The 12,430-nt window shown below is 38.3% G+C and overlaps 2 protein-coding genes across 2 annotated transcripts; one reads left to right on the forward strand and one right to left on the reverse strand.

Moving 5' to 3' along the window:
* The first annotated feature begins 324 nt into the window (after positions 1–324).
* ttc22 (tetratricopeptide repeat domain 22) lies at positions 325–6,953 on the forward strand. The gene is made up of 7 exons (XM_058403835.1): positions 325–960; positions 1,071–1,126; positions 1,259–1,374; positions 1,632–1,750; positions 2,801–2,962; positions 4,419–4,571; positions 5,368–6,953. The coding sequence occupies exons 1-7, from the start codon at positions 400–402 to the stop codon at positions 5,890–5,892; spliced, it is 1,692 nt and encodes a 563-aa protein (XP_058259818.1). The 5' UTR covers positions 325–399; the 3' UTR covers positions 5,893–6,953.
* Positions 6,954–7,992: 1,039 nt separating this feature from the next.
* ttc4 (tetratricopeptide repeat domain 4) lies at positions 7,993–11,997 on the reverse strand. The gene is made up of 10 exons (XM_058403836.1): positions 11,734–11,997; positions 11,438–11,555; positions 10,942–11,103; positions 10,167–10,244; positions 9,913–10,037; positions 9,605–9,691; positions 9,283–9,521; positions 8,720–8,804; positions 8,516–8,598; positions 7,993–8,422 (listed from the first exon to the last, which is right to left on the reverse strand). Exons 1-10 carry the CDS (start codon positions 11,842–11,844, stop codon positions 8,320–8,322), a joined length of 1,191 nt encoding a protein of 396 aa, XP_058259819.1. The 5' UTR covers positions 11,845–11,997; the 3' UTR covers positions 7,993–8,319.
* Between the last annotated feature and the right edge of the window lie 433 nt (positions 11,998–12,430).

Consider the following 12,430-nt stretch of genomic DNA (forward strand, 5'->3'; position numbering starts at 1 on the left):
AAACTTGCCTCTAAAACAGAAGCTTACTGTAAGCAAGCTCTGTTTCTCTGAAGTGCTTTTTTCCATCTTAAAAAAAGTAGACTCCATTAACTTAACAGCACTTGGAAACTATCCTTAGGGCTGTTTAGAAACAATACGACATAGCTGATGGAAAGAAGGTGTGTCATCAGACGTTACTGTTCACTCACCTGTCTACTCAATACCTCTAATTTGTATTGACTAGTGAGTGCAGGAAACCAATCCCAAAAGAGAAAAGCACTTGTCAAACCACATCATTCTTCAGTCCTTCCCTCCCTGGTTTTGCTTCACCATGGCAAACCTGTATTTCCTGTCCTGGTTACAACATTTCTAGAGTCTGGCACTATCAGTATTAGCACGTTTGATGGGGAAGAGACAATCATGGAGGAGAGCACAGAGGAGGACCTTGAGTCTCTGATTGAAGACTTGGACTACATCCCTGGACACTTTCACCTGTTGCTGAATCTTAACATCGAGTCAAGTGGACAAGCCAACCTGCGCCACCGTGACATTCAGATGAAACGCGAGAACCTACGTGCCGAGCTCGAGGCTGAGACAGGTAGATTGCAGTATGCTATTCGAAACATGCTGGGCTTGCTAGCCTACCACCTTGATGAGCTAGAAGAAGCTGAGGAGGTTTTCCGTAGCATCTGCCAGGAGGATCCAGGAAATCTCAATGCCTGGGCCAACCTAGCCCACGTTTATGAACGGCTTGGACGGGACAGTGAAGAAAGCGATTGTCTAGAACAGGTGAAATCTCTCATAGATCTGGAGACCAGCAAGAGCCCAATAGAGGGCAGGCTCAGGGCAGCTCGGTGCCTGACAGAGCAGGCTTTTGCCCATCTTCATGATGTGGAGCTGGAGCAAGAGGAAGACCTCCAGGAAAGACTGACCACCGCACTCACCTTGTATAACCGGGCTCTACACTATGGAGCTGAACTGGTGAGGAGTTGGCATTCCAGGAAAAGCCTTTATTTTTTATGCATATAATATATACTATTTTTTATATTTATACAGAAATTCACATACTATCTCTCTGTTGATTTTTACAGCTTCAGCAAGAAGAGAAATGGAGCTGGTATTTCAAAATGGCAACAATTCACATGAAGTATGAAATTCTGCACTTTAATGTGACTCTTTATTTGTAACTCAGACTAATATTGGCTGCTTTAATCACAGACAATTAATAAGTTCCACCAGACATGCAATACATTCTTTTGAAATCTTGTTGCCTTTATAGATTACATGGTATTCCCAATGATTCAAAGGATTTAGAGTATACAAGGCTTACACACTACAACAAAGCTCTGACGCTGCTAATAGAAACTCTTAAATCAGACACAACACACCTCAAAGGTAAACATTCATGCCTTATTATCATGCTCACCAGCAAGCTTTAGCTTTTAATTTGTCTGTTTACTTTTAGTGTTTCATTTGACTTTCTGCATGTCTTTGTAAATGTCAAAGTAAATGTCTTTTACAAGTCAGTATGACTTATGTGGGAGGTTGACGTGCTGTTAACTTAGAGCCCATGTGTCACAGACCTGCCTGTCTAGTTTCTAACGTCACAATTGCCTCTTCTCCATACCTGACTCAGCTCCTTCTGTTCCTAGCACTTGCCTGGTGTTACATTGGTCTCATGCTTGAGAGGAAAGACGAGTTCTCCACTGTCCCAATGGCAGTTCATGACTGTGGCCTGTCGGGATCTGAACCGTTGTCATGCTATGGATCGGTACAGTATGCTAATCCTGACATATCAAAAGCTATGCAGACTGTAGATGTATAGATAGTTGTGGGGGCTTCATGGTTAAGGCTTTGGTTACAGAGCTTATGGTCAGGGATTCAAGCCCCAGCACTGCTAAGCTGCCTCTGTTGGGCCCTTGAGCAGGGCCCTTAATCCTATTTGCTCCAGTTGTGCTGTATCCTGGCTACGAAGATGGAATATGTGAAGAAAGGAATTTAACTGTGTTGTATTGTAGAAACTTAAGGGCTTCTTCTTAGATGGTGAGGGACTTTAATTAAATGATCTACGTTCTTGGTATAGATTGTGTCCTAATTTTTTTTTATGTTTAATGAGATATATAACTTTACTCCACATTGTCACATTACATTCCTCTAGATAGGAGATCTCTCACATTTTTCACATAATTCATGTTATATTCGCTTCTTATTATGTGATTGTAGTGTTTATGGTTTCTTCTTCCTAATTCTTCTGCAGAGGTAGTGATTACCACTGACATCATTTCATTTCACTGACATGTTTCCTGGTTACTCAAAACTCACTTGCTATGCAAATTCAAAACATAAATACTCTAAAAAATGAAGATGTTACGATTAGACATTAGAGCATGTCTCATCAAAGATGTACTTTTGAACACTGGTGCAAAACAATTAATTCCAGCTACTTCTGTTTCAGTACGTTTTATGGCAAAAGAAAGCTAATCTTCCAAACATAATATAACAAACATAACCATAAATGCAAGTTTTTTTCCAAAAAAGGAGACATGTCAATATTCTTGTCACTGGTAATCATATTCTACAGATATTTCCCTTTGTTCTGTTTATCTGTAACAATTCACCTAATCTATTCAAATAACATCTGCCTTGGACAGAAAATGCCCTAACATTTTAGTTATTAGCCTTACTAGTGTTCCTCAGGCTTACATTAATACTGTCAGCCTTTCAAGTATCAACCAATTCAGTTCATATTCTAAAGAAAATGTCTGGTATATTACTAAAATTATATACAATAAGAAATGATCTTCTTTGGGTGTGTTTACAGGGACTCAAACTGGCCACAGATGATGCGTTCACATTGAATCAGTTAGCCAGCGTGTTTTTTTGGTCAGGCAAACATGAGATGTCGATGGGCATCTGTAACATGGCTCTGAATGTGCTGCCTGATGCAGAACTAAACTGGAAAGCATACAGCACTCGAGCTAAGGTATGTACTGCTCCAAAATGTCACAAAATATATAGATATACAGTCCCTTCAGAAAGTACTGGAATTTATCTTTTTTTTTTTTTTTTTTTTTTTGCATCTACTGAAGACATTTGAGTTTGAGATCTAAAGATGAATATGAGACAATATAGAATCTTAGCTTTTATTTTCTGATATCAGTCCTACCTATCAAACCTTTTGTTTGAACCCATCAATTACCAAAATATTGGAATATGATATTTGGATATCATGTTTTTCCACTGATAGGTGTTAATTATTGCCCTGGTTTGTCCAGTTAGATTGACTGTTTAAACAATTCATAGCTCTTCATTCTACTCTTGTTTTGAGCCTAGGTTTTGGCCTGTGAAGACTGCATTTGTTGTTAAAAAGAATAAACCAACATGAACATCACAGAGCTACGTATTGTAGAAAAGCAAGCAATCAAGAAAAGAGGGAAAATCCATCAGAGCTATGGCACAAGCTTATTAAGACACAGAGCTACGCAAGACAACACAGAACTAGGTGAAGGTAGTAATATGAACAGGTCCATAATCTTTATTGACGGTGTATCTCATGATGAGAGCAGCAGAATGAATTCAGAAGTCTACAGAAACATTCTGTCTGACAATTTACAGAAACGTGCATCCCAGCTATTTGGGAGGAATTTCATTATGCAGCAAAACAATGCCCAAAGCACATAGCAACACTACAAACAACTTCATCAGGGGATAAAGTGGAAGGTTATTATCTGGCCAAGTAAATCATCAGACATCAACCCAATTAAATATATGGGTGAATAGGGCGACTGAAGAAAACAAAGAACACCTTAAAGAAGCTGCAGAAGAAGAATGCAACAGTTGGGTGATGTCAGTGGGTCACCAGCTTAATCCAGTTATTGAAAGCAATGGTTCAAAGCAGTGGCTCACTTAAGAATTGGGTGGTCTGCCACCATAGGTGCAGTTTTATACGTCATTTAATGCATCCAGATTTAAATATCAAAGAAAACAAAGGCTGAAATTTTGATCTACTGCTTCATAATCATCTTTTGATCTCAAAACCAAATGTCTTCAGTGTATAGCAAAAACAAAAGAATTAGCCTTGCCATTCCAATACTTTTAAAGTGATTGTTGTTTCAAGTTGATTATATATGTGTTTTTTTGTATCTGGAGGGTCTTACTATGCAAGTAAAACAGTATATACTGTACTTTAACGATTTTAGGGTCAACATGTGGGCACATAATATAAAGAAAAACGCAATTACATTCCTATACAATTGCTTACAGATTGCAGTGTAGATTTAAGAAAATATCAGACGTAATATCAATTATCCTTCCATTATAAACTCACCCAGTCTACTTTTCCTCATTTTTTTTTATTTATTTATTTCTAAGCATTCTGCATGTCTAAGAAATTGGTTTAAAAGAATTTGGCTAACAGCTGTTTCCCATTCTTTCACCAGCTTAAACTCACAAACTATATAAAAGCCTTGGAACAGGCAAAGCTGGGACTGAGTGGGATTCCCGACCGTCAGGAACTGAGAGAGGCCCGAGCTGACCTTGAGCAGGTGCTGAGTGTTCAGCCGTGTCTCAGGACTCACCTAGAGATGGGACGGGTGAGAAAGATGCCTAAAATTGCTAAATGCTGGCTTACATTACTGCATTATATTGTACATTTATGTTCAACATAACAGGGCATGACATAATAGTAGCAGTCAACATATTTGATCATACATGAGTAATGATTCATAACTGCACTTACAACTCATTGGGTGTCATCCAAAAGAGGATGGGTTTTCAGTCTGGTTCCTCTCAAAGTTTCTCCTGTCATCTTGGCGAGTTTTCCTTGCCTCTGTTGCCTCCAGTTTGGTCTCTAAATCTAAATCAGTATGGATAATGCTGCTTTGTGACAATGTCCACTGTTAAAATGATATAAATCAAATTGAATTATACATTAAAGATACAGTTACCAATCTTGAAGTAAAGTTGGGTATGAATGTTTTTGTAGGCCAAACCAAACTAAGAATTAGCACCATATTTACAGAATCTGTAATGCTGATTTATTTCGCACTTGTGTATATGATTATAAATGGCATTCAGTTGTAAAAGCATGTTCTTGGTTCTCAGTTGATTTATATTTTGTGACACCATGATAAAAGGTAAAAGGTAGCATGTTTGGCATGTCAGACAATTTGAAGCCTGTTGAGCGAGGTTCACATTATTAAGTGAGCTTATACAAAACTGCTTTGACAGATCTTTCAAACTATATGAACATTTTCCTGCAAACAAATAATGAAAAAAATCTGTTCATATCCAGCTTGATAACTGAGGTGCAAACATTTTAAATATTACAAACTTTAATACATAAAATATAAAATGTTTGACTCTTCCAACACGTCTATCTTCTGACAGGTCTACTACTACATGGGTGTGGATGCTGTGAAGGGGAGTATAATGGTGGACGAGATGGCAGTGAATCAGGCTTTGGTCAGCCTAGCGCAGGCCTTGAAATGCCCACTGGGTTCCACTCTGCCAGAACTACAGCTCTTGCGTGGCCGCTGCTTGCTGCTTAAAGGAGAGGAGGAGAATGCCATCGACTGCTTCAGACAATCGCTGGAACTGGAACGACCCGGAAGCTATGAGCAGAAGGCACTACACTTCCTGCTGGAGGCTCTGTTGACCAGTTTCGCCAAGAGCACAGGGGACATCAGTCACATTTTAACCCAGGTAGAGGAATGTGTGAAGCAGGCTGAAGAGAGGCATGGCACTGATGCAGTCCGGGCAGAGCTCAGGCTGTTGTGTAGGACATACACTGATGAAGTCGCAGAGCTGTCAAGGGAACTGGTGAAGAAAGGGAAGTTGGGAATGGTGAGGAGACTACTGCAGAGCATACAGCCACAGGATAAACTTCCTCTGGGCAGATCTCTGTCTCTATAAGAGAAACAGATTGAGGAAGCAGAGGACCTGTTAGCATTCCTGGGACTGAATTATCCCTCATGTGGATACTTTGAAAACGTGATTTTCGAGGAATCCGGGACTGCTCAGTCAGTCCAAATACAATGTTTACTACTATTGCTTGAAAACAGAGTGAATGTAGTTTTACATATTTTACCATCAAAACAGGAAAAAAACACTACTGTTAGTGCAATACAGTGGAACAGTGTCATTCCGAAAACATATGTTATATATAACTCCAAATTAATAGCTGTAATAGCTGTAATTTCCTGTAGATTATTTCTCATTTGTGCATTGGGCCACCTTCCTATTCAAGAATGTTTACTTAATGGCAGGGGTATATTTTTTTTATCTCACTAAGGTTAGATTGAGGAAAGTACACGGAGTCACAGGATAATAATATATATATATATATATAAACAACCATTAAATGGCAACATTAAATTGACCATTAATTCATAAATGTTTAGTCTAATAATAGAATCAGTTATAGCAGTGCACTGTAAATAAATAATTATAAATTTGAATCATTACTTGAATTCATCCAGTGCTGTCTGGAGAGTTGGTAAAAAGTTGAAATTAATATACTCATTCACATATGTTACCATTGCTAAAGTCACAACAGTAAGTAATTTGCATGTAGATTGCAGACATGCTTATGCAGATAGTCTGCTATACAAGTTCCATACACCTCATGCAATACAATCTGCATAATCTATATAATCTAATCTAACAATCTTGACAGGTTAAATGAATGTGCAATAGTGTGAAGTTCTCAGCTCTCTGAAACGTCACAGGAGATTCTTCCGAACAGATGGATTTCTGATTTCTTGGTAACATGACAGACTGGATTTTTTTTTCTCTTATTAGCTTCAAGTGAGAGAAAAGGAGAGGCTGGTGATGGAAGGAGTACAGCCATTATAGCTATTAAAACCTATGTGATAACAAGAACTAATTTGACTTGTGGACACTCAACATTAAACATAAAAGGATTAAAAGCATGGCATGTCATACTACTATTCAAAATAAATTCAATTGTATTAGTTGTTGTCTTGGTGTGATGTGATTGGACAAGAAGCAGAGTCACTCTTTGCCACCACAAAGTTGGGATTTGTTTTAACAGCATGCCCTGTTGGGTTTCATTATTTATGAAATAGCAAGCCAAACTTCATTTTCACAATGAACTGTGGGTCACTACTCTACATTAATATGTTTTATTATCCGTAATTATGGCACTGACCTTCACAGACTGTTGCCTGCAGATCTAATGTGCTTCTAGATGTCCATCTATGTACGTTCCTTTCTCCAACCTCATCAGTGATGGACATCAGCTTCACTTTCACATGATGAATTCCTCACATATTTATGAACCAAAACTCTCACAATTTCCAGAACAAACCTGTAACACTTCATTTGTTTATAAGGAATTATGTGAGAAACAGACAAATACAGTGCTTCCAAAATGTATTCACCCCTAGATATTTTTTTGTTGTTTTACAACATTAATTTCAAGTATATAAGGAAATCTGGAAATGATTTTATTTCTGCCACTTCAAAAGAAGCAGTATAAATACTATTATAATCTACTTAAATCTGATGCTGCCACACAGCAAAAACAGAAATAATCACTAGGGAAAAAAATTTAAGCACGATTGACCTCATTTACCAAAAATAAAAGATACCAATAATATAAGAAACATTTTTCATTCTACTCCAAGGGAACATGCATGTGCAAAGCTTGCACTTACATCTGCTCAAAACAGGTTGGAATAATACATATATGTTTAGTAAACATGATACCTACACGATCTTTAATGATGATCTAAAACATGATGATGAACTACTTTGTGGTGGAGAGAAAAAAAATAATATGAAAGTTGGTCATTTGCATATTTTCTTTCTTACTATGTCTTCTTTCTTACTATGTCTATAGCATAGTCTCATGTGCTGTTGCCTAAATTAGATGCACATGATGCACACAATAATTATTATTGTCTTTAAGAGCACGTTGCTCGACAGACTGCATCCTCAGAAGATAACCTTAATAACTGGGCAGAGGAAAAAAATGTGGAGCAAAATGAATGTTTTTGGAAAGATGTTTATTTATATAACCAATTTTCTAATGATGGTGGAATAATTTAGGATGTACTTCTTTATCTGATACAAGGAGGTTTTCATTACATGTGGCTCCATTTAGTTGTCTTCTAAGAGTTCATGTTTATTTTTCTCCAGTGGTTTCCTTGAATGCATCTCATAGGTACATTAAAACTGCTTTGGGTGAATAAGGAAATACTTATTATTAAAATGAATTTGACCTTTGGCAAAGGTCATATCACCCATCAGCAGTCAATTATTCAGGACACGAAGCTTCATGAGTGGCCAATTCACAGAGTGTCCTTTAACCATCTTTCATGGCAGCCTATGGACTTTCTTTCCTGATAGAAACTGTTTACAAAACGGCGATCCTTTCACCAATATGATGAAGCTTGGAGTTCCTGCCTTCACACTGCACCTGCACAAAGAATAAAGAAATCCATATATAATAACATGTGCTATATTTCCTTGAACAAATTATTCTTTACAGATCTTTAAACAGGAAAATCACCCTGGACGTTGTAGGACATCTAGGAGAGATGTTTCTAAATGCACTTCATAAAGGTGCCCCTTCTCATGGTCTTCAAAAAACATCTAAAAATACAAGTCAAATATGAAGATTAGGATATGTTAAGAAAAAAAAAATACACAACAATTCTGAGCAGTTCTAAACTGAAGACATTGATTTAGGTTGAACTGGAGGTTCTAGACTGACCTGGAGATTTGGCGGCTGATATTTTTTATCCGTGTCCCATGGAGGAAGTTCCTCTCCAAACATGACCACTAGGTGATCTATAAAGCTAAACAACAAACCAAAGACAAACTGTGAAATGGCCACCACACATAAACAGTAGACACCAAAAGAGTTTTTATTTCATTATCTATTATTACAAGAATAAAACACAAAATAGCATGTGGTTATAAAAAAGTAATCAGTGGTCAGATGGTGTGATATAGCCTGACTTGAAGTGGAGTCACCCTGAATTGTGATTATTTTTCTATAACAGCAAATCTGGAAGTGTTTAATTCTTTTTATATGAAAGCGATTTGCCCAGAATTTAAGCTTTAATTTATTACTGAATGACGCATCCTGTTTTCTTAGGAAAAGTCTAAGATTATAATAATGAGCTGTAAGCATTAGTAAGAAATCAACTTGGAAACCATAAAGATGGCTTTGGATTGCAACTGCCACAAACAGTCTTGCACTCAAGTACTCAAGTATATAGGACTCTACACTGTAAATGAATTATTGCAAAAGCATAAATGATAAATGCTGACCTGGAGTTTTCACAGAAGGCCGAGATGAAGTCGGTCTGTCTGTGCTCAGGGTAAAGGAACAGCACAGGCCAGTGGAGGGCACCCTGCTCATCCAGGTACACCTGTGCTCCTGTGGCTTCTTGACAGCTCAGTCCATCCAGACTCAACTCTGCCATGGCTGCTGTGGATCCTTCATCATCCTCACTGTCAGAGCCCCTGCGCATAGCTTTCTCAGCCTTTAGAAGTCTAATTCCACGCTCCTGGTCCAAACATCATCTCTATCAGTTTCAACTGTTGGAAGGTGACTTTTTCTCAAATGAATGTAAATTATACACATCTTTACCTTAATAGCAGCTAACAATGCTCCTCTCTCATTCTGCTGCTTTTTCTCTTTAGCTTTAGCCTTTCTGGCATCTCGTTCTGCTGCCCTCTAGAAAACACATGCATACATCTTAGTAACAAGACAACCAGCATAAACATGATAGAAAATGATGGTATAATAATATCAAAGATTAGTTTCCTGTTTGTGATGCATAGGAATTAAAGTGAGACAGAAAATAAGCGTACTGCACACAGTCTAACTCAATGACTGGGTGGTTATTTTTATTTAGATTAATTATTTATGAAGTTGCTAGTCTTAGATCTGCCTACCTTCTGTTTGTCTGCAGTGGCTCTGAGCTCTTGCAGTTTCTTATCAGTAGGCTGAACCCTGAGGCCTTCATCACACCACTGCAATGCATCTGCATAATTACACAGCTCCATACAGCACTGGGCTCCTACACACACACACACACACACACACACACACACACACACACACACACACACACACACACAGAGATTTTTATATGATTACTAGAAAAAAAATGTGTACATTATTGTTATATATTGTTCTTGCTGTTCACCTCTGACGATAGCTTTAATGTGGCCTGGTTTCAGTTTCCGTGCAGCGGTTGCATCATTCAAAGCTGATCGCATGTTTCCTACAGAAGGTGAACAAAATGAAAATCCAATCATACTAAAAATGCATTGCATAAATGTTTTCTATTACTGCTGTAAAAACTTTATTACAGCTAAATGTTGTTTCCTTTTATGCTCATTACACTATTGGATTTTGTGTTTAAGAACAAGGCAAACAAACCAAATCAGTATACAGACAGGTGAAAAAGGAAAGGAAGAAACGGGCTGTGATATGCAGTGGGGGTACTGGTTTGCATCCACTTGTCTGACTGAACACATTTACGTTATGATGAACTATTTCTTTCCAGATGGAAATGGTCTCATCCGGGAAGACCCTGTCCCTATCCACATGGCATAAGGCCTCACTGAATGATTAAAAATCATAATCATAATAAAATTTAAAAATAAAAATTAAAATCATATATTTTGGGCTTAAACACCAATTGAACTCTCTCCATCACCACCATCAAAAAAACTGACTAAATGAATATCATTTAAAAGAACAATCTCTATTTGTCGAGCATACGTCCAGAAACTTGTAGAATACACACACTATATCCTACTTTATCACACGCAGAACCTATTCTTGTGGACTGTAGTGGCTCAAGTGTTTACCAAATAGTTTTATGTTGATTTTTCCTTACATTTGTCCCAGACTGTAGCTTACTCCAGTGCCACACATGACCAAGACAGCATTTACTATAAGAGAAATATCCTCACCTAGATGAAAGTGAGCTGCCGCACGATTGGTATAAAGGATAGCGTTTAGGTCTGAGTCGGCAGAGTTCTTCTTCAGGCCCGCTGTGTAGGACACTATAGCTTTCTTATAGTTCTTTTCCTTAAAGTACTCATTGCCCTCGTCCTTTAGACTCTTTGCTTGCTCTGCAGGGGAGGAAGTAAAGGTATGTTTAGTAACATGAAGCACTGTATATTTGAAACACTTTAGGAAAAGGCTTAATTATATCAGCTTGAGAAGCTGTATACAGGAGATATCCTCCTGAAATACTCCTTGCTGCAAAAGTCCAGTGGGCGGAGTCTGACCTGATCCAGCACCACCTACCTGGGAAGAGTCAAGCCCATAGTTAAGGGAATGTAAACAAGTAGCTGCATAAAGATGTTAAATATGTTATTCCTTGGTTTAGGGATATAGGAGGTGATGGATCAGGTCCAGCTCCACCCCTGGTCTTTCGGTTCTGCAGCGAGGACTACCACATACCCTCAGGTGGTCGGTCATCATCATGTATAATGGACTGAAGACACGCAAGATCAGGGTGTTTAACAGGGTCTATTTCCCCTGGAGCAGACTTCATGAACATGGGCACGTTATCAAACTCCTAGGATGCAAGATCACAGTTAATAAGTGACTACAACCGCTAATGTACTAAATCAGTTAATAATAATTACGACGATAATGCCAAACCCTTTACTATTATGCAAGAAATAACCATATTATATTCTTTATTCATTAACAAACAAACAGCTGTTACAGATTTTACACAGATCTATTCTTACCTCCTCCCAGTTGCTTTCACTGAACGCATTTTTGTATTTGTGCGTCTTAAATTTCTCCATAAACTCGTCCATGCCATCATCGCTGTCTTCTTCACGGGCCTGGGAAGCCATTGCTTTTGTTTCCCTGTAGTGTATCTTTTATGACACGGCTTTTTTTTTAATTCACGTTCAGACGAAACATCAGAAACACAGCATCCTGTACACTCCAGCGGTGATGCATTTAGTAAACACATGTGCGTTCCGCTACTTCCGGGAGTTGACGTCAGCCCACTACGTCATTTTAAACGGCAGTGAGTTGACGAACCTGCTGAGGATGTTTAACGCCACCTTGTGGTCAGGAGCACATTTCAAGTCCACCTTCTTCCAAATAAACAAACTCTGGTCATTTTTTTTTTTATCAACCAAAACATGACCAATGAGCTGTTATTATAGAGCAAGATGTGCTAGAGTAGGGGATCATAGAATATTGAGCATAGATACAAAACACTGGACCCCTAAATATAATAACTCATGCCTTCCACCACTATAACAAAAAAACACCAAACAAACTGTGGCTGGAGTTCAGAGACCCGAGGAGGTCCCCAGACTTGAGAACCTGTTCTAAAGAGCATGAGAGCTCTCATTTACACAAGACTACTCGAGAATGACTAAAGAAATTGTTTTCGGTGTACTATCTTATCATGCACTGGGGAAAGGT

The sequence above is a fragment of the Hemibagrus wyckioides genome, linkage group LG11 (assembly GCF_019097595.1).
Source record: "Hemibagrus wyckioides isolate EC202008001 linkage group LG11, SWU_Hwy_1.0, whole genome shotgun sequence".
Lineage (NCBI taxonomy): Eukaryota > Metazoa > Chordata > Actinopteri > Siluriformes > Bagridae > Hemibagrus > Hemibagrus wyckioides.

Excerpts from the sequence above, each read along its gene's own strand:
- ttc4 (XM_058403836.1), bottom strand. The coding sequence starts at position 11,844 with ATGGCTTCCCAGGCCCGTGAAGAAGACAGCGATGATGGCATGGACGAG. Across the intron at positions 11,104-11,437 it reads TGATGACCGACCACCTGAGG|AGCAAGCAAAGAGTCTAAAG; the intron begins GTATGTGGTAGT and ends CCTCCCCTGCAG. Across the intron at positions 10,038-10,166 it reads CATTAAAGCTATCGTCAGAG|GAGCCCAGTGCTGTATGGAG; the intron begins GTGAACAGCAAG and ends GTGTGTGTGTAG.
- ttc22 (XM_058403835.1), top strand. The coding sequence starts at position 400 with ATGGAGGAGAGCACAGAGGAGGACCTTGAGTCTCTGATTGAAGACTTG. Across the intron at positions 961-1,070 it reads TACACTATGGAGCTGAACTG|CTTCAGCAAGAAGAGAAATG; the intron begins GTGAGGAGTTGG and ends TGATTTTTACAG. Across the intron at positions 1,751-2,800 it reads CGTTGTCATGCTATGGATCG|GGACTCAAACTGGCCACAGA; the intron begins GTACAGTATGCT and ends GTGTGTTTACAG.